We start from the raw sequence: 25,923 nt of genomic DNA, 5'->3' as shown, positions 1-25,923 counted from the left end.
GCTTAGGCTTCTCGCATTAGTGTACAACCATCATAATTTTTGCCGTTTGGCTTCAGTGACATTTTTTACCCAATTAGGCACAGACATTCTACCACCAGTATCACCTATTAGACTGGTATCTACACTACCCTTCCTCCTTATGTCCATTCTCATACCCACAACTGTATCCTTTTTTTCTTCGTTTTCTTCCCTTTCAATGTTAAATTCCGGTGTGGAGATTACCTGGACATCTCCCAACCATCTCCCCCCAATTCCTAGTTTAAAGCTCTCTTAATCAGTTGTGCCAGCCTCCATCCTAGAAGTTTATTTCCCTCCTTACTCAGGTGAAGTCCATCCCAAGAGAACAGTCCTCTGTCCATGAATGCTTCCCAGTGGCCATACATCCCAAAGCCCTCCTTATAGCACCACTGCCTAAGCCATCTGTTGAGTGCCATAATCTTGTCACACGTTTGTTGCCCTTCTCTAGGAACAGGCAGAATCCACTGAAGATCACCTGAGCCTCGATTTCCTTAAGCATCTTCCCCAGCCTGGCATAGTCTCCCTTGATACGTTCCAGCGAGAATCTAGCCATATCATTTGTTCCCACAGGAAGGACAATCAGTGGATTTTTTCCCGCTCCCGTTAGGATCCTCTTCAGCCTCAGGTCCACATCTTAGCCTTACTTATTTTAGCACCCGGCAGACAGCACACCCTTCTGTTCTCTGGATCAGCTCTAGTTACAGGCCTGTCTATTCTTTTCAGTAAGAAGTCCCCAATCATGCAGACTTGCCTTTTCCTGGTGATGGTGCGATTCTCTGGTCTATCCCCTGTTCCCTCTGGCTGCAAGTCCTCTCGATTTCTATTGTCCCTTGCAATCCTCCACAACCCATCCCGTGTCCTCCTGGGGCTCATATTTGGTGTTGTTATCTCCATTGACTCTTCCCCTCTTCCTATAGGACTAACTGCTATTCTCTTCTTCCTTGCCCCCTCACCTTCAGCAACCACCTGCTGTGCCCCTTCTTCATTTTCCAACTCTGCAAACCTCTTCCTGAGCTCTATTTCTCCTTCACTAGCCCGTCTTTTCCTCTGCCTGTTACTCTTAGTCACATGCTTCCACTGTCCACTTTCCTCACCCAAAAAGAAGAACAGGAGGACTTGTGGCACCTTAGAGACTAACAAATTTATTAGAGCATAAGCTTTCGTGGACTACAGCCCACTTCTTCGGAAGTGGGCTGTAGTCCACGAAAGCTTATGCTCTAATAAATTTGTTAGTCTCTAAGGTGCCACAAGTCCTCCTGTTCTTCTTTTTGCGGATACAGACTAACACGGCTGCTACTCTGAAACTTTCCTCACCCAGCAGTCTCCCCTCAGAGTTCTTTGGTCCTGCTTCCATCTGCAAGTCTGAGCTTTTCCCTTCAGCCTCTTCATGTCTTTGCTCCATCATCCGCTTGAACCCCCTTCTAAACTCAACCAGAGTTTCCACCTGCATCTCCAATCCTCGGATCTTTTCTTCCATCAGCTCTATCAGGTGGCACTTCATGCAGATGAAACTCTTTTCAGGTACCCCCTCCAGGATCATGTACATGCCGCAGCTTCCACATCCAGTCATCCTCATTGTGGCTTCCACTGCTGCCTCTGTATCGGTCATAGCCTTCCCACCTAAAACCTGTTAGTCCGGGAAACACAAACCAAACCAAACCACCACCACCTACAGCAAAACAAACCCCCAACAGGCACCAGAACACCGGCAGAACGCCACCCATTCCCTTCACTAGCCTGTCAATTCCTCTGCCTAGCTCTCTTAGTCTCCCCTGCAAACTCCCCTTGCAAACTCCCACTGAAACTCCCCTGTTTACAGCTCTGTTTGCTGGCTCCTGTGCCACTGCAGCTGGGTCGAGTGCGTGGGTCGAGTGCTGTAGCTATCTTTAGAAATCTCACATTGGTACCGTCTTTGCGTTTTGTTAAATCTGCTGTGAAAGTGTTCTTAAAACGAACAACATGTGCTGGGTCATCATCCGAGACAGCTATAACATGAAATATATGGCAGAATGTGGGTAAAATGGAGCAGGAGACATACAACTCTCTCCCAAGGTGTTCAGTCACAAATGTAATTAATGCATTATTTTTTAACGAGCATCATCAGCATGGTAGCATCTCCTCTGGAACGGTGGCTGAAGCATGAAGGGACATATGAATGTTCAGCATATCTGGAATGTAAATACCTTGCAATGCCAGCTACAAAAGTGCCATGGGAATGCCTGTTCTCACTTTCAGGTGACACTGTAAATAAGAAGCGGGCAGCTTTATCTCCCGTAAATGTAAACAAACTTGTTTGTCTGAGCAATTGGCTGAACAAGAAGTAGGACTGAACGGACTTGTAGGCTCTAAAGTTTTATGTTGTTTTCTTTTTGAGTGCAGTTATGTAACAAAAAATCTACACTTATAAGTTACACTTTCACAACAAAGATTGCATTATGGTATTTGTATGAGGTGAACTGAAAAATACTATTTCTTTTGTTTATCACTTTTACAGTGCAAATATTTGTAATAAAAATAATAATATAAAGTGAGCACTATACATTTTATATTCTGTGTTGTATTTGAAATCAATATTATATTGTTTAACAGTGCGATTAAAACTGCAATTAATCGCTATTATTTTTTTTAAGTTAATCGCATGAGTTAACTGTGATTAATCGACAGCCCTAGTCTGAACATTTCATTGTTTGTTTTCTTTATTCCAGTCATGAGATGCCCCAAGCTGAGGGACCTAGAGCCAATTCTTATGAATTGCTCCCACCCTCTGGAATCCTTCAGCTATGGGTCAGTGTGTCGCTTCCGCTGCACTCAGGGCTACTTCCTCAATGGGACGAGCAGGGTGCAGTGCCAGCCTGATGGGCACTGGTCAGACAAGATGCCTGCCTGCCAAGGTAAGTTGTTTTGCCATGTTCTAGCTTCCATGTGGAGCAGTGCTTTTCCCTTGCAAGCCCTTTGCCAGAGAGAGGCAAGAGGGTGAATGTGGAGAGGCTCAGGTGGGGAGTCAGCATTCCCAGTGTGGGGAAGGAGATCCAGGGGCTAGCAAATGAGGCTGGGCTCAGTAACAGAAAGAGCAGGGCCCTTTGGGGGTATACACTAATACTTACAGCCCTTTGCAAAGCTGCACACTTGGGTGAAACCAGCAAGCACTAGAGAGTGGAACACAAGTGTGGCCAGTGGGCATCAGACACTATGTCCATCTAGCTCAGCCCAGTATCCTGTCTCTGGCAGGAGCCGGCACCAGATGCTGCTGGGGAAGGTGCAAGAAGCCCCACAGCAGGCAGATGTGGGATGATTTGCTCCACTAGTTAGTGGTTGACTCAAGCAAGAGGAACGAGGAGTACTTGTGACATCTTAGAGACTAACAAATTTATTTGGGCATAAGCTTTTGTGGGCTAAAACCCATTTAATCAGATAGTGTTTGCTGTTACAACTCCAGATCCTCTTGTGATCTGTATAAACAGCAAATGCCTTGCTGGGCCTTGAGAAGCTCCTGCCCCGGTATTTGTGAGAGTACCACCAGCACGTTGGTGCACTGTGTGATCATGTTGACTGTATCGGATTTGAATTTGCCACCTTTCCCTTTCACTGAATGTCCCATTATGCTATGAGAGTGGGAGAACACTCTCCAGTACCTTCTCTGGGCCACTTTTATCAGGTCTTCATTTATCCGTCCCCTCTCTATAGCAACAATCCCAGTCTCTCTCCTTGTCTCTCTAGCCGTCCTGCTGTGATCCTGTGATGTCACTTTTGAGGGGAATGAGCAGCACTTCACACAGCATCCCATGCTAGGGCATCCCATTCATTTCTATAATGCTGCTCTATATTTTCCATATTATGCTCCATCCAGTTTCATTTGCACCCTAACAATTTGTTTGGTTTGTTGACCGCCACTGCACATAAAGCAGAGCAGCGCTCTCCATTGAATTGTCCCTAAGGGTACGTCCAGACTACCTGCCGGATCTATCAGGGATCGATATATCGCGTCTCATCTAGACGCGATATATCGATCCCCGAACGCGCTCCTGTTGACTCCGGAACTCCACCAGGGTGAGCGGTGGTAGCGGAGTCGACGGGGGAGCCACAGCCGTCGATCCCGCGCCGTGAGGATGGGAGGTAAGTCGAAATAAGATACGTCGACTTCAGCTACGCTGTTCCTATAGCTGAAGTTGCGTATCTTACATCGACCCCCCACCCCAGTGTAGACCGGGCCTAGGGATGCCCAAGTCTATTTCCTGAGCTCACACAGCTTATTTATAACTCAGTATGATGGACGGGTAGTTTGAGTTATTCCCTTCAGCCAAGGGCGCCAGAACCGGCTATGTCCACCCACTTTTTACACAGATGTAGTTGGGGGGGCAGGGGGCCACGTTGCCCCCCCAAACTGCAAGCCCAGATAGGCACGGAGTGGCGCGGGAAGGGGCTGCGCTTCACAGTGGGCTGATGATGATCAGCTCCCCCACTGCAAAGCTCAGCCCCTGCCCACAGCAATAGCCTCTTCCCAGTGTGGGACTGAGGTGGGCCTTAGCCCCCCCTGCCACTAGTCCCTGCTAGAGGGCTTATTCCTTCACCCTTCCACTTCCCTGGTCCTTCTCGCCTGAACAGAAAGCAACAATACCCAAAGTCCGAAGGTGCAAACAGTTCAATGTTTATTGGGGTGAACTTCCAGCAAGCTTAAATCCAAATTCCTTTTTCCTTATTTTCGAATCCCAACTTACTTCCTGTTTGCCCCTAATTTATATAGTAATATTCTCAGCTATACCTTAACCAATCATTTTACTGAAATCTAGCTAACCAATCCTAACATATTGTAACATAATTCTCTAACCAATTATATCCCACTACCCTAATTAACATACACCTAGCAAAATTAATTATACAGCAGACAGAAACAATTAGAGAACCAGACAGATTAACAATAGAAAAGTGGGGGCCATAAAGATAAAACATATAGAAATGAGGGTTTCACAACCACAACTGTTGAGAAGTGATTTCTTGCCAGGCAGGATGCTATCAAACTAAGTTTTCTTTAACCATCTATATCTGGTGGTGATAGGCATTATCAGGACAGGATTGTATTCCTAACAGCCCAATAGCACCTTATTTTAAGGTGACTAGTTTGGAATGTGAGGATGTGACCATACACTTCCCAGCTTATGGTTGCCTCTGCTGCTTAGCCAAAGGCCTTAGCCTAAGAACCAGGCCTCAGACTATCCTAGTGAGAGAAGGCCCATAGACAGGTGGACTGTGATTTTGATTCTTTGTTTTATACCTCTATAACTAGCTAAGTTCTTAAAGTATAGGCCTTTACAGGCAGGCCTGCATATCTTAGGGTTACCATACTTAACAAATAAAAAAAGAGGACCCTCCACGGGGTCCTGGCCCCGCCCATTTCCCACCCCCAGCCCCGCCCCAATTCCGCCCCTTCCCCACCCCAACCCCGCCCCCTCCTCCCTCCCACTCCCAGCCACGCGAAAAGGGCTTCCCGAGCGCTACCGGCTTCACGGTTTGCCGGGCAGCCCCCTGACCCTGTGCCCCCGGCCGGCGCTTCCCCAGCGCAGCTGGAGCCCGGGAGGGGAAGCACCCAGCCGGGGGTGCAGGGTCTGGAGGCTGCCCGGCAAACCGTGAAGCCGGTAGCGCTTGGGCTTCGGGAAGCCCCCTTGCCTCTGGACCCTGCGCCCCCAGCCGGGCACTTCCCCTCCTGGGCTCTGGCGGCGCAGGGTCCGGAGGCATGGGGGCTGCCCGAAGCCGGTAGCGCTCGGGCAGCCCAGCTCTTAAACAGAGCCGAAGAGTCAGGGGAGGAGCAGAGCTGCCGCGGCCGGAGGCCCTGCTCCTCCCCTGACTCTTCAGCTCTGTTTAAGAGCCAAGCTGCCCCAGCGCTACCGGCTTCGGGCAGCCCCCATGCCTCTGGACCCTGCGCCGCTGGAGTCTGGGAGGGGAAGTGCCCGGCCGGCGGCTGGGGTCCGGAGGCAAGGGGGCTGCCTGAAGCCCATAGCGCTCGGGCAGCTCGGCTCTTAAACAGAGCCGAAGAGTCAGGGGAGGAGCAGAGCCGCCGCGGGAGGGGAAGTGCCTGGCCGGCATTTTCCTGGACATGTTCGGCTTTTTGGCAATCCCCCCCGGACGGGGGTTTGAGTGCCGAAAAGCCGGACATGTCTGGGAAAAACCGGACGTATGGTAACCCTAGCATATCTATATCCCAATAGTCCCGGCCACTCTCCGTGGCCCCGTCCCCTGCTCCTCCTTTCCCCCGCCGAGGCCCTGCCCTCTGGCCAGGATGGAAGCCAGAATTGGGCCGTGATAAGTAGGGTGACCAGATAGAAAGTGTGAAAAATCAGGACGGGGTGGGGGGTAATAGGCGCCAATATAAGAAAAAGCCCCGAATATCAGGACTGTCTCTATACAATCAGGACATCTGGTCACCCTAGTGGTAAGAGCCATCCAAGGAGCCCGGACACTGTGGAGAGTCCTGGACCCTCCACCACAGGGGAGGCAGGGCCTTGGGGGAAGAGGAGGGCAGGGGTGAGGCCACGGAGGAGGCAGGGCTTCATGGGCCCCCCACTTCTACCTAGGTTCCAGCACTCCTGCCTCCAGCATGTATTACTTTGCATTTATCAACACATAATTTCATCTGATTTTGGAGCAGGAGCCCCAGTAACTTTCAATGGGATTCAGGAGCCTAAAGCTCACTTTTGAAAAGGGACCTAGCTGTCTCAGTCACTTAGGGCCAGATTTTTAAAAGTATTGAGGAACCTAAAGATGCAGACAGGGGCCTAGTGGGAATGTCAGAGGCATCCAACTGCCAGAGATCAGCACCTCACCTGCTTAGGTGCTTTTGTCAATCCCACTAGGGCCTATTTGTCTCACTAGGGACCTAAATACCTTTGAAAATCTGGCTCTAAGACCCTTAGGCGCTTTTGAAAATTTTACTCCCAGTGATCTGAATCCTAACATGTTGGCCTGGGAATTTATTTCAGAAGAGGCTGCTTCCTATTTCAAGCAAGTCCTGCTTTACATGGGTGGTGGAGCTGTGACCCTTGTGGCCCTGTTGCTGACAGGAATGTTCATAGCTCTGCTAATCAAGCGTCTCAGTAACAAAGGTAAGAAATGCATGGCTTTGTTTGTGCCTTTGGTTATTATTGCTGAGGGCATTTGCCTGGAAACAGGTGATTTATCCCTTGAAGAAGTGCAGATAAGGTCAGAAAAGTGATTCAAGATGGCCCCTTATTAGTCCACGTGGTTCATCTCTGTGTGCCTGTTTATGGACAGAAGTACACCCTCTCCTCAGCCTTGCAGACCCAGCATAGCTGAGGGAGGAGCTGGATTCTATTCTGCCTCACATGGCTGAGGGCAGCAGCATCTTTGTCCCTGATGAGGCTCGGTGAGATGAAGGGGCTGAGCCAACCCTCACTGAAGTCAACAGAACAAGTGTGGCTGCTGCCACTATTTTCAGGGAGGTCCAAAGGCCTGAAATACAGAAGACTGGCATGCTGTTGTTGAAATAGACTCCCAGAGAACAAGTTCAGGATCTACCTAGAACCCTTTCTGAGGATAACCATTTTCCCCAGGAGGTAAACAAAGCCCCAACAGAGAGATAGGAGCCCTGTCAGCTGCACCTTGCTCTGCTGGGCCCTCCTAATAATAATCTCACATGTCCCAGAGGCCTTGCATCCATGCCCCTTGGCTCAGATGGCATCTTTAAGGTGGTCCCAGTTCTCTTCCCTCTACCCAGGCATGGAGTCTAGCCATGTGGGGTGTGACATTCCCCTGGTGTTATCTGGACCGACCAATCCTTGACTCTGGGAGCCAGCCTTACCCTGCTCTGCTGTGGGAACCACCACTCCTGGGTTCTTCCTGAATAGCCTCTTGCATGTAAGCTGCTCCCAGCTACATGAGTGAGCACTTTTGGCCAGCCGCTGCTTGGATTGTGCAACTGAATGACACTAGCCAATATCTCCGGTCCCAGACACAACCCTAGGAACCTCTGTCTTGCAGTGTCCGGTTATGCCTGCTGGACGCTGCAAGCTTATATGGGTTTGTCAATTTAACAAAGAAATTGACATGTACCAGGCTCGTTATCCCAAGGGGAGTCTCTGACATGCTTCAAACCAAACGCACTACTTCAGGTAAACTAAACAAAGAAATTTATTAACTACAAAACATAGATTTTAAGTGATTATAAGTCAAAGCACAAGAAGTCAGATTCGGACAAATTAAATAAAAGAAAAATGCATTCTAAGCTGATCTTAACACTTTCAGTGCCCTTACAAACTTAGATGCTTCTCACCATAGGCTGGCTGGTTGCCCTTCAGCCAGGCTGTCCCCTTTGATCAGCGCTTCAGTCGCTTGGTGGTGGTGTCTGTAGATGATCGATGAAGAGAGAGCCAGCATGGCAAACATCTATCCCTTTTATCATGTTCTTTCTTACCCCTTGGCTTTGCACTCCCACCCCCCCCACTTCAGGGTCAGGTGAGCATTACCTCATCATAGTCCCAAACTGACCAAGGGAAGGGGGGGGTGACTCACTGGAGAGTCCAACAGATCCTTTATTGCTGCCTAGGCCAGTGTCCTTTGTCCGTGTGAGGCTGGGCTGGGTTTGTCCCATACATGCCCTGATGAGGTATGTACTGCCCCTCTGTTCCTGGAGAGTTTTGCCTGGGCTTGTTTTAAGCCATAAGGATACATTCTCAGCCTCATAACTATATACATGAAATTACAACCTATAACATTACTATAATATTACTGTAACAACAATGCTCATTGCATCATGAGCCTTCCGAAGACACCTGACATGACAAACTTTGCATTGGATATCACACAATCATATTATAAGGATGAACATGGGGGTGCAGGATGTTTCCCCGAGGTATTGAACATCACATGGGGGGTATATGTACCCGAGCACAGTGTATCTCCACTAACCATCTCAGAATTTGCTCTCGGAAGCCATGGTGAGAACCTAGTCTGTCAGAGACTGCTTTATCCCACATGCTTACCATACCCTTCACTGATGAGATCTGTTTTGTTGTTGTTGTTTCTGCACCATCCCATGGATGTTTCAACTCCATCATCAGAGGAAGAAAAAACACTGCTGAATCCCATCAGGTAAGAGCAATGTGTTCTGTAAGCTGATCACTCTAACTTGCACCATGGCTTTCACGAGCACTGCAGCTACCATGGAGGTTGCCAGTCCCCTGTTTTTCCTCACCCAGCCCTTCCAGAAATTTTAGCCTTTTGGGGTGAGACATTTGTGTCTGACCCCAAAAGTGAATTTTTTTGAAAGTCTGAACAGGAATGGTTTATAGTATCAAGCACGAGGTGTGTAGGGCACTTTCCCCCATCATAAAACATCATATAGTCCTTACCTTAATAACTTTAGTGCTGAACCAGCTGGGGCTAGAAAGCTGAATTCTGGCAGGGACATAGACATCTTCTCAACATGGGCTTTAGGATTTACAGTGAAAACTGGTTTTGATTAGACCAAATGATGAGCCTTTGGAAGTCACACTTTGTGCATACACAGAGGCATGATAGGTGCATTTTTAACAATGATTTGCCAGTGTTCCAAAGAAAGGCAGGGTGCACTATTTTGCATGTGTTGCTAATGGGACTGCATACACATTGTAAATAACTGGTCAGTAGATGCCAACAGAATGAGCTAGGGCTCTATAGGAGTCCTGTCCTGGTCAATGGGATTGTCTTGCCTGTTACGTGTACCATGATTTTTTATTACTAAATTCCAGTATTTAAAATAATAACACAGAGAGCCATTTCTTTCATTGGGTCCTTTAAAAATTGCAGGTTTAACAGGGGTTTCTGTTATAATCCACATTGTGAGAATTTAAAGTGTGTTCCACCATGAAGCCAAAAACATCGTGGCATGGAGTCCCTGAGGATGAACCTTGTATAGTGTTGTTTTGTTAGACCCTGGCTTTCTGTGCAGTGCAGGCTCAGGTCTGGAAGGGCAGTAAAGGTTTTGTAAACAATAGACTGGAGAATGGCCCACAAGATGGAGTCATTACGTTCATTGCTGTTTACTTGTAATATGGATCCATATGAACACAGGTACAACATTTATGGGCAGTCATGAGTGGTTACAGCACCACATTCAGGGGATAAAGAGGCTCTGATAACACATCCTCCCAGACACAGATGCAGTGACTCATTCAGGAAAATGTGTGAGTCTTTAGGAGCTGCCAAATCTGTGCCCCAATTCTTATTTTGCCTAGGGTGGAAGAACCAGTTCCTTAAGAGAGAAAAGGGCTTTTTTGACCAATGGTAGGGGTTCTCTCATTTCCTATCACTCTAGGTTTATACCAGTGTGTTTCTGTTGTTGTCTAGTAACCTGGGAGCCCCTGGTGTCTTTACAAATGCAGCGTTTGACTCCAACTTTTAAGGTAAACTGTCAGAGAAATCAGTCTTGAAATGCTTATTTATTTCTATGAGACAGAGTGGGTGCAGTAATATGTTTTGCTGGACCAACTTCTGTTGGTGAGAGAGACAAGTTTTCAAGCCATACAGAGCTCTTCTTCAGGTCTGGGAAATGTACTTAGGGTGACCAGATGTCCTGATTTTATCGGGACTGTCCCGATATTTGCTTGTTTGTCCCGCGTCCCAACCAATGTTAGGTCGGAATACTGGACAAACAAGCAAGGCTCCCGCGCACAGGCGGAGCCCGGAAGGGCTCACGCCCCCCCCCCCGCCCCAACTCCGACTCCCTCCTTCCCCCATTGGATCCCTCCCCAAATCCCCGCCCCCATCCCCGCCCCATCACTGCCCCATTGGCTCCCTCCCCAAATCCCCGCCTCTTCCCAAGCACGCCATGCCTGGGAGACTCAGGGGAGTGCGGGGCCGGCGTGAGTGTGAGTCTGGCCTGGCCCCGAGCAGGCAGGACTCGGGCGTGGAACCTGGAGGGAGAGTAGGGGGGCGGCCCGCGGGGCCAGGCGGCGGCTGTTCTCCCGACCTTGGCAGCGAGACTCAGGAGCAGCTGCTGCTGCAGCTCCCACTGCCGCGGGGGGGGGGAAGCGGCCGCTGGCCAAGCACGTGGTGCTCGGCGGCTGCGGCTCTGGCACCCAGGCCCGAACCCCCCGAGCCCGGGCCTGCTGCGGGGACCCAGCAGCGCGCACACTGCACCCAGCCCCTGGCCAGTCACATCTGGGCTGGCTGCCCAGCTGGTGCAATCCTGCGGACGGCCCTGGGGCGGAGGCATCGGCAGCCCTGTTCATTCCCCTGCGGGACCCGAGCGGGATGGGGGGGCTGGGGCCTGCTGCCCCCACTCCGGGGCCACCCACGGGATTGCACCACCTGGACGGCCAGCCCAGACACAACTGGCCAGGGGCTGGGCGCGTGCAGCGTGTGCGCTGCTGGGTCCCCGCAACAGGCCCGGGCTCGGGGGGTTCGCGGGCACCAGAGCTGCAGCTGCCGAGCGCCATGTGCTTGGCCAGCAGCTGCTTCCTCCCCCCGCAGCAGTGGGAGCTGCAGCAGCGGCTGCTCCCAAGTCCCGCTGCCCAGGTGGGGAGAACAGCCGCTGCCTGGCCCCCTGCTCAGATTCACCCTGGCCCCGCGCTCCCCTGCGTCTCCCTGACCTCCTTCCAGCGCTTGTGGAGGGAGAAGGAATGGTGGTGGTGGTGGTGGGGGGGGGTGTTGTTTTTTTTTTTTTTGCTCTGCCGCCCTTTTTTTCCCCCAGACATAGTTGCCAAATGGTCATAGCCTCCTATGTGAACCAGCCACTAGAGGAAGACAAAGACACTCTTCTACAGCTTGTTACATGAAAATCCAACATGGTTCAATGTGTGTTTGTTTTACTGTCTAAATAACATGCACTACTGCAAAGGTTCTCAACCTGTGCATCATGGCCACCCCTGTTTCTCTAAGGGTAGATGGGAGAAGTGTCATGAATGCTCTTCTACTGTGACATGGGGTCATGACATGGAAAAGGATGAGAACCCCTGTGCTAGAGGAGCTGATTTGGATACATGCACAAGCTCTACAAGTTGGTACACCATGCAAAATGTAGCAGAAAGTCCTAACCTAGTCCTAAAAAGGCATCTGGAAACTCTTCAATAAATGAGAATAACTCCCCTCCCCATCCCCCATTCACCCCACCACCATGTCAATAACTTCAAAATGAACAAACTGAACTTTATCAAACTCTTTAAATAAACTTTCCTTTGGGTAATTTCTTATTTATATCCGTTATAGCTAAAGCAGAAGATGCCCCCAGGAGAGAAGATCACTGGAAGGAAAAGGACCTGAAGATGGTACTCATGCCTCAATCCTTTTAGAAGCTGTTTTTATACCTTACTCCCCAGCTCAGCTCTGCCATCATCCAGCCCAAGAACTCACAGTCACTGACAGTCAGGGATTAAACTAACTCTGGTGCACACATCCAGTTCTGATCTGAAATCTGGGCTCGTTCTTCCTCTGACACTGGGCTTCGGTTCACAATCCAGTTGTATCATGTAAAGGTCCCCAAGCATGAGTGGTGGGTTAACTGCTGGCTCAGGGAGGCTAGCCCCCCAGTCCCACCCCTTCTACCCGAAGCCCTGCCCCTTCCATGCCCGCCAGAGCCCAGAGACCCCCCACAGTGGCCGCTGGCCCCTGCCTCAGGCTAGCACCCCCAGTCCTCACCCCCCAGCCCCAGAGAGCAGGGAGGCCAGGCAGCATGGCCCCAGCCCAGCCCTGGACCGTGAGGAGGCCCGGCAGTGCGTCCCCAGCCTCCCTGGCCCCAGAGCGTCAGGTGGCCAGGCAGTGCAGCCCCAGCCTCCCTAGCCCCAGAGCGCCGGGAGGGTGGGCAGCACAGCACCAGCCCCAGCCGGGGCCATGATGGCACAGGGGAAAAGCCGTCCACAGAGTGGGAAGCAGGAGGGGACTGGTGACGGAGTGTGGGTGAGGCCACGCCTGGCTGTTTGGGGAGGCTCAGCCTCCCCCAGCCTATGATACCTGCCGCCCATGTCCCCAACCCACTTGTTCCTTCATCCACCTGCCTATTGGATGCTCGGAAAGGTCCTCAAGACCTGGGACCTAGTATCTACACCCTCAATCACTCTCTAGTCCAGGGGTGGTCAAACTTTTTGGCCTGAGGGCCACCTCTGGGAATAGAAATTGTATGGCGGGCCATGAATGTTCACAAAATTGGGCTCGGGGTGAGGGAGGAGGTGAGGGCTCTGGTTGGGGGGTGCGGGCTCTGGGATGGGGCTGAGGATGAGGAGTTTCGGGTGTAGGAGGGTGCTCTGGGCTGGGGCTGAGGGGTTTGGAGGGCGGGAGGGGGATCAGGGCTGGGGCATGGGGTTGGGGCACTGGGAGAGGCTCAGGGGTGCAGGCTCTGACCAGTGCTTACCTCAAGCAGCTCCCAGAAGCAGTGGCATGTCCCTTCTCCAGCACCTACATGGAGGCACGGCCAGATGGTTCTGCACGCTGCCCCATCTGCAGGAACCGCCCCTGCAGCTCCCATTGGAGTGCTGGAGGGGGCCACTGGAGCGCGTAGGAGCTGGAGTGGCTTCCGGGAGCTGTGTAGTGCGGCCCCCAACCCAGTGCCCTGGCTGGAGCGCCGGAGCAGGGCTGAGCTGTGTGGTGCGGCCCCCGACCCAGCGTGCTGGCTGGAGTCCCGGAGCAGGGTTGAATTGTGTGGTGTGGCCCCTGACCCAGCGCCCCAGCTGGAGCGCCAGAGCGGGGCCAAGCTGCATGGTGTGGCACCCGACCCAGCGCCCTGGGAGTGCCAGAGCAGAGCAAAGCCAGACCCCTCTCCCCAGAGGGAGCTCGCGGGTCGACTTAAAATTACTCGCGGGCTGGATACGGCCCGCGGCCCGTAGTTTACCCACCCCTGCTCTAGTCCCATCCTAACCATCATAATATTCAACACTCACACAGAATTCATCTCTTCAAAGTGCTTTACTAATTGTTACTAATTGCTAATTGTTTACTGTTCTGTAAAGTGTCAGATTCTGATGTAAATTGGCTAAATTGCATAAGAGGTACCTATTCCTTCTGCCTTGTTCTCCAGATGTGCTTATTATTCACAGCACACAGGCTTTTCGGTATTGCTTTTTCTAAAGTCTTTCCTAGGGCTTTTCTATTACTGGTGGACTATGACAAGTGTGTGCAATAGCTAGTAACTGTGACCACCTCTTGAAACAGGTTATCAAGTCTCCAGTTGCCACTTGCCCTTCAGAGACATTTTCCAGCTTCTTGTCTTCTCTCTGTCTGCCTGTGGTGGTGGACTATGGTGTTTCCCCTGGACACTGGAATATCTTGCAGAAACTGAGCAGGTGGAGGGACAGCTATCTAGGAAGGAAACAACTGGCTGGAACTTGAAGCGATGTTGACTAGGGAAAGGAAACACAAGACAGTTTTATGGAGGTTGGCATCCCTTGCCTGAATGTGTTATTGAGGTTCTTTAGCTGAGATCTTCCACCTCACAAAACCCTGGCACATTTATCGATAGTTCTGTAAGGAGACCCTGGAGGCTGACTTTTTCTCTTCATTAAACTCATATACCTTCACGGATGGCATTGGGTTTGCACAGGAAAAGCTGAGCACAGAGTGATTTTATATTTGTTTTTCTAAGCAGCCTCCTCTATTAATGTTTCTACCAGGTGCTCAGTGGAATTTTAGTATTTCTTCCATACGATCATTTTCATACCAGGGAGGGAGAGAGCTGCTCCCCGTATCCTATCTATGAAGGAGGAGTCTGTTCCAGGCACTCCGTGGAATCATTGCAGGTTTCTTCTCACTCAGTGTTTGATGGCTTCTCCTTATTTGCCTTTCTCCTCCAAAGTTTCCTGGCAAGACTGTCCCAAGTTCCCTCTCTTCCCCCACACCTCCACTTTTTTGCACTAAATATTTGGAGGAGAATTGAACCCAGTTTACAACAGTCTATGAATGTCGAAAAATAACTTTGTAGAATGCCAGGCTTGCTGCCCACCCTTACTCTTTCTGAAGCTACTATGCAGACATGGTGAGGCATCTCTTGTATTGCCAATGCCACCCTAGTGCTTCCTCAATGATCAGCAAAGGAGATGGAAAAATATAAATATGGACATGGCATTAGTACTTTATTGGCTATCTTGTAATTTACTTTTTTTTTGTCTTTCAGAAGTGGGTCCAATAAAGTATAATTCAATAATAAAAGTGTGAATGTGAAACCTGGTTTTTGCTCATCTTAGTTTTGAGCACTATGGAATAAGCAAGGCACAATCAATACCTTGAACTGAATAGCAGATAAAACAGGCCTTCAAATGGAATTAATACAATCATGTAATCTGAAATATTTGCATAAAACAGGCCAAAGAATCCACCAACTGATTCCTGCCTGTTTCTAGCCCAATAACTAGTTGAACAAAAGTATATCTTTAAGAAACATAACCAGTCCTGATTTAAAGATTTAAAGTGGAGAATTTATCACATTCCTTTGTAATCTGTTGCAATGCTTAATCACCCTCAGTATGAATTTAGCTGACTTCAATTTAATGGCACAAGGAACCATTAGAACATATTGCAAGACATGTTAGATGATTGAAATCTTTATTGATTATTATAGCATATGCTACAGCTCCTCTCCACATTAGTGCTGAATCTCTTGAACTCTAGTGATGTATTTAGCAGGTAATATTGTGCACTGAATCACAAAGCACCTACTTCACTTTCCTTAACAAAACAAATAACCTTTATTAGACATAAGGAGAAAAGATTCCAAAGTGCATTAGATATAACACCCTTCTTCACCAGGTTAGAAACACCCCTAATTATTGCCAGTGTTATCTGTGATTAGATGTTCATCTACATGTGTTCTCCCTGTGTGCTGCCCGAGCTCTGCTCAGACAGCCAGCACAGCAGACCTTGAGCGAACCGCCCAATGACCACAAGATCTGTTAATGTATGAAGGTGGCAGTACAGGTTTATTGTTGACAAAGCATGGTAATAGCATGTGGCAGACTCTACGAGGATACTAAGACATGTATGCCTGTGACAGTGGACCAGCTCAATGATTGGTGGGACTTTCCATTCCCTCCTCGGCTGGACAAAGATACTCTCTCCGAGATACATCTTTATACCCTGATACAAACAAGTTATGTTACACATGCCAAACCCGCAGAAAAAAACACAGAAATTGGGCTCATTTTTGGCTTAATTGGCTGTGAGTTGCTTGTTGTCTAGTTTTTGTCTTATAGCTTGTTTGGCTTGTAGCTTGTTGTAGCTTCTTTTTTTTTTTTGAACGGCTCCCGGCAAGCAGGGGCAAGGGCGGGGGGGGAGAGAGTCAGGGTGCACAGTGGGCCCACCACAGTTCCAGACTGCATGCCAGGGGATCTAGTCACATAGAGTGTTGGGGTTCTAAGGGATAGGCTTGTTTTGGCCTTGTTTTGAAATGGGATTAGCTTGATTTTTGGCTTATTGTGAAAGCCAGGGAGCTTATTTACCCCGTGAAAGTTGGCAACTGTGCCCTAGAGCCCCAGGCAGGTGCAGTATAAACTCACAGGGCTTTGCCCTACTAGGATGTTTCCAAAAGTTAAATGATCTATTCCAAGTTTGATGAACTGCAAAAAAGTGACAGAAAGTAATCCAAATTTTTCTACAATTGTTTCAATTGTTGTATTCAAGAGTTAGTAACAAAGTAAGAATATATATTACATTTTTAAACTTAACCAGTGTCCCTTAACTGAATTGACACAAGATTGCAGAACATGTTAGTAATTCAGACCCATCTCGCAAAGCTCAGCCTTAAATACTACAGTACACAATGCAGCCATTACCAACCTGGGAAGACACCCTGTCCTCAGTACATCCCTGTGGGGCATGGAGTGCAGCAGCAATGGATAGATGAAGAGCTCAGAGGAAGTGGGTCACCTCCTGCTAGGAAACAGTAACTAGAGACACTGGCTAAGCACCTCTTAAGGCGGGGTGGCCAACCTGAGCCTGAGAAGGAGGCAGAATTTACCAATGTACATTGCCAAAGAGCCACAGTAATATGTCATTAGCCCCCCCATCAGCTCCCCCACCCGCTCCCAGTGCCTGCCACCACCGGCAGTCCCACCGATCAGCGCCTCCCCCTCCCTCCCCGCACCTCCCGATCAGCTGTTTCGTGGCATGCAGGAGGCTCTGGGAGGGGAGGGAGAGGAAGGAGGGCATGGCAGGCTCGGGAGGGGCCGGGAAGGGGTTGAGCGGGGGCAGGGCCTGTGGCAGAGCCAGGGGTTGAGCAGTGAGCACCCCCTGGCACACTGGAAAATTGGTGCCTGTAGCTCCAGCCCCGGAGTTGGTGCCTATACAAGGAGCCGCATATTAACTTCTGAAGGGGTGGCTTCTCTGGAGCCACAGGATGGCATCCCTGTCTTAAGCAGGGCCGGTGCAAGGAATTTTTGCGCCCTAGGCGAAACTTCCACCTTGCGCCCCCCCCAGCCCTGCAGCAGCTCCCCCCTGCCCTGAGATGACCCCCCCTGTGTGGCAGCTCCCCACCCCAGCTCACCTCTGCTCCGCCTCCTCCCTGAGCACGCCGCCCCCGCTCTAATTCTCCTCCCCTCCCAGGCTTGTGACGCCAAACAGCTGATTGGCGCCGCAAGCCTGGGAGGCGGGAGAAGTGGAGCGGTGACCGCGTGCTCGGGGAGGGGGTGTAGGAACACTGTAAAAAAAATTGGGGGCACCGCTTTTTGGCGCCCCCAAATCTTGGCGCCCTAGGCAACCGCCTAGTTTGCCTTAATGGTAGCACCAGCCCTGGTCTTAAGGTCTGTCTGCACTGCAATCAGAAGTGTGACATGTAGATTGGGCTCCAGCCCAAGCCTGGAAGTCTACACAGCAATCAAATAACCCTGCAGCCTGAGCTCTAGGAGCCCAAGTTGACTGACACGGGCCAGGCGCAGATATCTAGTTGCTGTGTAAACATTCTCATTGAATTCAATCAAAGCCAGCTCAGATAGGTCTGTATACACATGTTGCAATCTCTCCTCTGATTGCAGTATAGACATACTCTGTGTGTGGAACATCACTGGTCTTGAACACCAGCCTGCAGCTTCAGGAGCAGTGTGCTTTATAGGCGCTGATTCCGTGGGTGTTCCGGGGCTGGAGCACCACGGGGAAAAATTGGTAGCTCCCTGTCCTGCCCCCCCACCCCAGTTCACCTCCATCTCCTCCCCTGAGCGCGCCACGTGCCCGCTTTTGCCCCCTAGCTCCCAGTACTTGTGCCGCAAAATAGCTGTTTCATGCAGCAAGCGCTGGGAGGGAGGGGGAAGGTGGGGAACGCAGCGCGCTAGGGGAAGATGCAGGGCCAGGGCGGGGATTTGGGGAAGGGGTTGGAATGGGGTGGGGCAGGGGCTGGGAAAGGGTGGAGTCGTGGCGGGGCCAGGGCGGGGTGGGGGAGGGCATGTGCACCCACCGGCACTGGGGAAAGTTGGTGCCTATGGTGTGCTTCCTCTCCAGGGAGCAGCTCGGACAGCTGTGCTTACCCCTGGTTACAGAAAGCAAATGCAACTGTCACAAGGCTTAGCAAATCCTAGATTATATCATAATAATGGGGAAAAGGGAGCCTTGCCTTTAGCCTCTAGTTCAGTAGGTGAGACTGAAGAGCCTGTGGTATGGAAGTCTGTGGATTATGACACAGAGTTTGGAACCTTTTAATACAATTCATACCAACCCCATTTTCCCCGATAGCTCCATCCTAAAATATTTATATAAATGGTATTCTATTATTGTTTAACAGTGCAATTTTTTTAATAGCTTGACAGTTAGCATTAGAGCTGAGTGGGTCTAATATTTATTTAATTTTTTCTTTATATAGGAATTAGAAATTATTATCTGACAGGAGCACTGTATCTAAGTTATCTGCAAAAAGATAAGAGTTTTCAGGTGCCCAAGTAGCCTTTGGAATCACGGCTGCCCCCCCCCCCCCCCAAATGGCGCTACTGCTGAACCCGAACTCCCCCTGAGCCCCTGCCCCATGGGTCACCTGAACCCGGATCCCAGACCCCACCCCATTGGGCAGCTGAAGCCGGACCCCCGAGAACCCCCGCCCCATTGGGCACATGCAGCGTTGCCCGCCCTCGGAGTGTTTGTCCCCAGCTACCTGAGGCGCGCCGGGCCCAGAGCGCTCCTGCGGGTGACACTGTCCCAGCTGGCTCAGAGACAGGGCGCTGGCCCCGCCCCGCCGGGCCCCGTGTCCTCTCCCGGCCATCGTAGCAGGGCGGTGCATTGCGCTGAGCTAGGAGACGTGTGTTTAGGACGGAAGGGAGATGGCGGCGGGGGAGGTTGAACAGAGCACCGCAGAGCCGGGGCTGCTGGCACCCGGGGTCGGACCCGACTGGGGTTAGCCAGGCGCGGAGCGTCCTCCTGAGCGGGTGGGGCGGGAGCTGTGAGGGGCATTGGCGGGGAGGGGCGCAAGCCCAGCTGTGTCCCCGCTGCCGGGTCTGGCTGCTCCCGCCCCGGAACGTGGGTCAGGCAGCGTGGACTCCTGGCGAGAGGCCTGGCTGCCTCTCGTTCCACGCGCGGCCACTGGGCCTCTCGGGCAAGTCTCCGAGCCTGGGCTTGCTGGGCGCTGACAGGGCCGCGTGGCTAGTCGTGCTGCCTGGATTTGGGATCCGGGTGGAGTGGCGCGGGCAGAGTTAAGGGTGCCTGTGAGGTGTTTTAGACATGTGGACTCGTTGTGAGATCCTATGAACCCCTGTCCCAGTCCTGCAAACACTTTGCGTGTGACACTGATGGAACTGCCTGGGTGTGTAAGCTTACTCATTGACGTGTTTGCTGAATTGGGGCCTTAATATCCACAGAGTCTGCATGGTGAGGTTCACAATATGAACATCTGATCTGCCACTCTCCTGTGACTGGTACAGTACTAGGGTGGCCAGATAGGAAGGGTTAAAAATCGGGACGGGGGTGGGGGGTAATTGGCACCTATATAAGACAAAGCCCCAAATATCAGGGCTGTCACTATAAAATCGGGACATCTGGTCACCCTATACAGTACTGTAGTACAAACACTGCCTTACCCTAAATTTTTAGGCTGAAAATTCCAGTCTAACATTGAATCCCATTGAATTTCCCCGTTCAGCTCCTTTGAAACTCCCATTTTTAACTTTTAGGATATGCTGATGTACCACTTCGTTTGCTTTGCCTTTAGAGTCTGCCCTCTTTGATGAGCTCAGTGACCTGGTTGACACAGATGAAATACAGCTGGATGTGGATAATAAGATTTATGTGAGTAGCTTTTAGTATGTGCATTTGATTGTCTAATAATTTGTTGCCTAAACAGAGCCTCAGGAGCAGAGCAGGGGTAACAGCCCCTTTCAGGTACAAAACACTATGTTAAGTTTGCAAAGTGAAGCACTCAAAAGTTAGAAGATGCCAAAGTGAATGGTACCTGTGTCCCTTTGTGTGAATGCATTGCTATGCAATTTCTAATTATGTGGTAGACTATTCTTATTTTCACGGGCCCCTTGTTTCACTCAGTGTACAGACTGAATGACAGAAAAGAAAAAAGGCACTTGTTTAATGTTTATTTTTATCCTCGATATTCTGCATGTATTATAATGTTAACATTCTTTTAACATAGTTTTTTGTATAGAATGTCCTAAGGTATCTTTTTAACAAGAGAAAAAGACATTCTATGCAGTCGAACAATTTGATAAACAGCAGTAGAAAACGGCGCATATATATATATATAAAATGGTTAAAATATTTATTTCAAAGGTTCAGAAACGAATACAGAGATACAGAATATATGGATAGTGGAAAATAATAGTACAGATTATATTTGATTTAATAAATCTTGGAATACGGGGGAAGTTCCAGATGACTGGAAGAAAGCTAATGTTATATTAATAGGCAAAAAGTGTAAAGAAGATGGTAATTACAGGCCTGCTAGCCTGACACTGATCCTGGACGAAGTTATGAAATGATGCATGCTTGACTTTCTCCCTATAGAACCTGAAGGATAGTAGTATACTTAATGCCAGCCAACATGGTTATGTGGAAAATAATTCCTGTCAAATGAACTTGATACTGTTTTATGAGATTACAAGTCTGGTCAGCAAAGGTAACTGTGACCTAATATGATGTGATTTCTGTAAGTCATTTGACTTAAATACAGCATTATACTTTGAAGAGGAAATTAGTATCATACAAGTTCAATAAACCACATATTAAATGGATTAAAAACTGTCTAAATGAGATCTCAAAACATAATTGTTTAATAAGGAATCATCATCAAATGCATGTGTTTCCACAGGGATTGGTTCCTGACATAATGCAATTTAATGTTTTATGTCAGTGACTTGGAAGATATTAAATCATTGCTGATATTCTGAAGATTTTAAAGATGGGGGGCGCAAAAGTGGGGCCTGGATTGGGATAGCCTCTGTCACCCCTTCTCTGTCCCCAAGAGATCAGTTGTATGACTGCTCCCCTCCTAGAGGTCAGTTACACAGTTCCCTCTTAAAACCTGAGCCCCAGGTTGGGTGCCTGGAAGTCCAGATGCTGACCCAGCAAATCTGTCCTGGGCAAACCCTCCCCTGTAATCAGTGAAGAGACATTCCTGTACTGCCCCAAATTCCTTCTCAGCTTCCTTCTCTGGGCCCCTTTCTAAGGCCTTGTCTATACTACCAAGTTTTGTTGACAGAAACTGCCTTTTGTCGACCAAATAGTGAATGCGTATACACTGCAATGTGACTTTTATCAGGAAAAATGCCTGGTTTTGGCGACAAAATACAACCACCCCAACGAGAGACGTGCGTCTTTTCCCTCTAAATTTTTCTCGACAAAGTGCCAATGTAGATATCACGCTTGATTTCGTTGCTTTAATTGGCTTCCAGAAGGTGTCCCACAAGGCCCATCGTGATCGCTATGGTCAGCAGCCTGAACTCCACTGCCCTGCAGCTAGGTAAACAACCATCTGCCTCTCCCCCTTAGAAGCCCCAGGAATTTTTGAAATTCAATTTCCTGCTGGCTTGGCATGGAGAGGTCTCATCGCATTTTCCCAGGTGACCATGGTGGGTTATTGCACCAAACGCTCTCCCACTTGGACAAATGCGGAGCTGTTGTAACTGATCAGTATAGGGGGAGAAGAGGCTGTGCAGTCACAGCTGCTCTTGAGCTGTAGGAATTGGGATACCTACAGCCATATGTCTCGAGGCTTGTGCGAAAAGGGTTAAAACCGGAGCACACTGCAGTGCAGAGTGAGGATAAAGGAGCTGAGGCAGGCGTGCCATAAGGCAACGGAGGCAAACTGTCACTCCGGTGCTTCACCTAAGACCTGCTGGTTCTATAAGGAGCTGGACGCCATCCTTGGTGACGACCCCACCTCCATCATCAAGAGCCCCATGGATACTTTGGCGGGCCTGGAGGTGATGGAAAGAGGACCTAACATGGAGGATGAAGTTATTGATGAAGAGGTGGAGTTAGACAATGATGTGCAGCTCCCGGTGGGGTCGCCGAGTGGGGCAGGCATCCAGGAACTTTTCTCCACTCTAGAAGTATTTTACCAGTCTCAGCTGTTGCTCTCCAGCAAGCAAGAAGCAGGAGAGGAGATGCCTGGTAAATGATTGTGGTTTGTGTAGTGCAGAGGTGGGTTTGGGGTATAGAAATGTGGAAGGCTGGCTGTTTCTGTGAGAGACAGACATTTCCCTGTGTAGCTAATCGTACGGCAGAACAGGGTGTTGATGCATGCCAAGATCTCACCATAATTCTCCAGAGAGATCTCCAGGAGAGTTTCCTCGAGGTACTCTGTAATCCTCTGCCGAAGGTTCCGTGGCAGAGCAACTTTATTCCTTCCCACATTGTAGGAAACTTTCCTGTGCCATTTGGCAACCAGTTGTGCAGGGAGCAAAGCATCACATAGGTGAGCAGCATAGGGAGCAGGGCAGAAACTACAAGCATGGAGTAGATGTGCCCTTGTTTCCCTGCTTACCCTTAGCAGTGAGATATCTGCTAGAATGACCCTCGCCTGTGGAAAAGTGTGGGAGAATTTTTTCCCTAGCATGCGGCACCACGACTCTTCTAGAGTGTGTGCTCTTTTCCCCATGTGAAGCACCCCACCCCGCCCGCCCGCCACCACTCACCATGCTTTGGGTGTTTGAAGAGATGTGTGCCTGCCAAGGGTCAGTGAGAACGGATGGCAATGTTTCAAAAGGTGCATTTAAGTGAAATGTTTCAGTGCTGTGTGTGAATTTAACAATCCCGCTTCTGTGCATTGTCCCTTGTGCTTCGGCAGATGTGGCCTTCAGGAACACCCCACACATCCCAGCCAAGCTTCTCCATCAGATAAAAAAAGTGCCCAAGATGCAGCAAAGAAGACATGTTCTGGGAGGTAATGCACTGCTCCAATATAGAGAAAAGGGAACGCAAGGAGTTCTGGGAAGCCGAATGGCAGGACAGAAAAAAGAATCAAGAGTTTGTTAAGGATGCAATTGAGCAGATGATTAAAGTAATGGAGGAGCAAATGTGGATGCTGAAGTCCTTAATAATGCTGCAGACTGAGCAGATCTATGCCTGCCCTCTCCTGCAGCACATTCAGAACTCTTTTCACATGCCTCCCCCTCCCCCTCCCCCAACTCCACTCGCACGTTCCTTTCCACTTTCCGTGACTTCTCAGTTTCCCCTTCACTCCACCCTCTCGGACAACTTTCACAATGATAGCTGAACCTATACACAGCTGTTAAAGTCTGCCCTTTCCTGGTTCCTCCTTTCCCACCAAGCATCTTTGTGTGTTTGTGTTTGTTGTTTCTTGTGCAATAAAAACAAAGTTTTTGAAGGGTAACTCATCTTTGTTTCCTACAAATTGAGATTGCAGGCACTACCAGTACATGCACAGATATTTTAATCATTTGCTTATTGGAATATAAGGCCCCAAATATCACTACTGCTTCCTAGGAAAACTACATGTAATGTAACACTAAAACACCAAACACGGAGATATACGTTAATGGTTCTCATTTTCAAAGTGTTGCCTCAAAGCCTCCCTGATTCAAATTGCCTGCTCTGGGCTCCTCTGAGAGCCCTGGTATCTGGCTGCTCAAAATCAGTAGTCAAGCAGTCTGCCTCAACACTCCACCCCTGAGCGAACCTTTCACCCGTAGCTTCACAAAGATGATGCAACGTACAGCACACGGCTATGACCACGGGAATATTATCCTCATTAAGGTCTAACCTGCCATAAAGGTATCGCCAGCGCACCTTTAATCTTCCAAAGGCACGTTCAACTGTCATTCAGCACCTACTCAGCCTGTTGTTGAACCACTCCTTACTGCTGTCCAGGTGTCCTGTGTAAGGTTTCATGAGCCATGGCTGTAAGAGGTACGCCAGGTCTCCCAGGATCACTATAGGCATTTCAACATCCCCCACTGTAATCTTCTGGTTTGGAAAGAAAGTCCCTGCCTATAGCTTTCTGCACAGGCTGGTGTTCCTGAAGACGTGTGCATCATACATGTTCTCAGACCACCTTGTGTTGATGTCCGTGAAATGCCCACGGTGATCCACAGGCGCCTACAACACCATGGAGAAGTACCCCTTTCTATTGATGTACTCCGTCGCAAGGTGGTCTGGTGCCAAAATTGCCCTTCCACAGTTAGGGAAACCCATTTCTGCAAAGCTGTCAACTATTTCATGCACATTTCCCAGAGTCACGGTCCTTTGTAACAGGATGTGATATATTGCCCTTCACACTTGCATTAACGCAGCCCCACCGGTCAGCTTCCCCACTCCAAATTGATTCGTGACTGACTGGTAGCAGTCTGGAGTTGCCAGTTTCCACACAGCAATTGCCACATGCTTCTCTATCAATAGAGGACACTCATTCTGGTATCCTTGCCAGGCGAGTGCTACACACAGTTCCAGAAAGGTGACTTTCTGCATCTGAAAGTTCTGGATAACCACTGCTCTTCATCTCACGCCTGCATGACGATACGATCCCGCCATTCATTGCTTGTTTCCTGAGCTCAAAAGCGACAATCAGCCTTATGTAGCTGTTCTGTGAATGCCAAAAGCAATCTAAAGTTGCTCCTATCCATTTCACGCAACATGTCATGTGCCTGTGAGTCTTCTTCATTTAGGAAGTTCACAATTAACTGCACTGCCATCCACAATGTCTTCATGACAGTTAACAGTACACGAGAGCAGTGTGGAATCCATCCCTTCTCACACAGGTGCACAGCAAAGAAGGGCTGTTGCAAAAATGCAGCGAAAGAAAGCCGGAAGCCCATGGAGTGCTGGGACAGAAAACAATGCATCACAGGACATTGGGCCCAGTCCCAAGATGTGCCACAATCCCACTGTGGACGCGCTCTGTCAACAGAGGGAGTGAGTGTGAACATGACATTCTGAATGTTATATCAATTTTTGAGTGTCGACATCACTTTTGTTGACTAAACTTTGTAGTGTAGACAAGGCCTAAGACACACCTCTTTGCGCTTTAGAGTGGGAGCTGTCCCCTGTTCAGCTGTGAAGGTCTCACAGCTAACAGTTAGAACAATCCTTTCTCTGGCAAGCACTACACCCTCCTCCCTCTTTGAATTGGGTTTACCTCCAGCTACAGAGTCCATGGAACCCTCACCCACCTCAGTGTTCTCTACGATTCCATCACCCTTCTCTGGGCTTCCCTCTAGGATGCATCTTCCTATGCACCCTAGAGTGAAGTCTGCCCCTTGCCTAGCTGCAACCTGCTGGCAGCCAGCAACCTGGACAGTCTTCTCACTGACAGGTAATATGCTCCCCTTCCCGCTAGAGGAAAGGCTGTCTTTAGCCACTGGGCAGCAGGAGCTGGTCTCAACCACCCCAACCCCTGGTAGCATACTGTTTTCCACTGCTGCAGAGGCATTAAAGAGATGCTCTCCCATTCCTTCAGCAGTTTCTGGGACTTTATCTTTCTCTTCTGGGGTTTCAGCACGGTATTCCTCCTTGCTGCAGACAGCCCGAGCTACATTGAAAAAATCATTCCCCAGT

At 49.6% G+C, this 25,923-nt stretch overlaps 2 protein-coding genes and 1 long non-coding RNA gene across 32 annotated transcripts in view; 2 read left to right on the top strand and 1 right to left on the bottom strand.

The window, feature by feature from the left end:
• LOC101940163 (P-selectin-like) overlaps positions 1 to 12,417 on the top strand; it is a 79,549-nt gene extending 67,132 nt beyond the window's left edge. For all 10 annotated transcript variants that reach the window (XM_065555744.1, XM_065555746.1, XM_065555741.1 and 7 more), the window contains 5 exons: positions 2,724 to 2,909; positions 6,990 to 7,112; positions 9,087 to 9,117; positions 10,354 to 10,409; positions 12,214 to 12,417. In XM_065555744.1, coding sequence (XP_065411816.1) covers positions 2,724 to 2,909; positions 6,990 to 7,112; positions 9,087 to 9,117; positions 10,354 to 10,408 — 395 coding nt within the window. In that variant the 3' untranslated portion in view covers position 10,409; positions 12,214 to 12,417. The remainder of the gene's footprint in view (positions 1 to 2,723; positions 2,910 to 6,989; positions 7,113 to 9,086; positions 9,118 to 10,353; positions 10,410 to 12,213) is intronic.
• A 149-nt stretch (positions 12,418 to 12,566) lies between these two features.
• LOC122174779 (uncharacterized) lies at positions 12,567 to 19,165 on the bottom strand. The gene is made up of 3 exons (XR_006177072.2): positions 19,061 to 19,165; positions 16,765 to 16,923; positions 12,567 to 14,336 (listed from the first exon to the last, which is right to left on the bottom strand). It is a non-coding gene; the product is annotated as an uncharacterized LOC122174779 (long non-coding RNA).
• The window catches only part of ATF6 (activating transcription factor 6), a 357,879-nt gene continuing 351,115 nt past the window's right edge, over positions 19,160 to 25,923 (top strand). For 18 of the 21 annotated variants that reach the window (XR_010590059.1, XR_010590058.1, XM_065555768.1 and 15 more), the window contains exons 1-2: positions 19,160 to 19,299; positions 20,111 to 20,187. Coding sequence is in view for 16 of the 21 variants with exons in the window: in XM_065555768.1 (XP_065411840.1) it covers positions 19,227 to 19,299; positions 20,111 to 20,187 (150 nt within the window). In the remaining 5 variants the exon portion in view is untranslated. Of the gene's footprint in view, positions 19,300 to 20,072; positions 20,188 to 25,923 lie in introns of all 21 variants that reach the window. The other 3 variants (XM_065555770.1, XM_065555764.1, XM_065555756.1) reach the window with 1 other exon arrangement.

This window comes from Chrysemys picta, chromosome 8 (genome assembly GCF_011386835.1).
Source record: "Chrysemys picta bellii isolate R12L10 chromosome 8, ASM1138683v2, whole genome shotgun sequence".
Classification (NCBI taxonomy): domain Eukaryota; kingdom Metazoa; phylum Chordata; order Testudines; family Emydidae; genus Chrysemys; species Chrysemys picta.
This window is presented reverse-complemented; position numbering and strand designations above follow the sequence as displayed.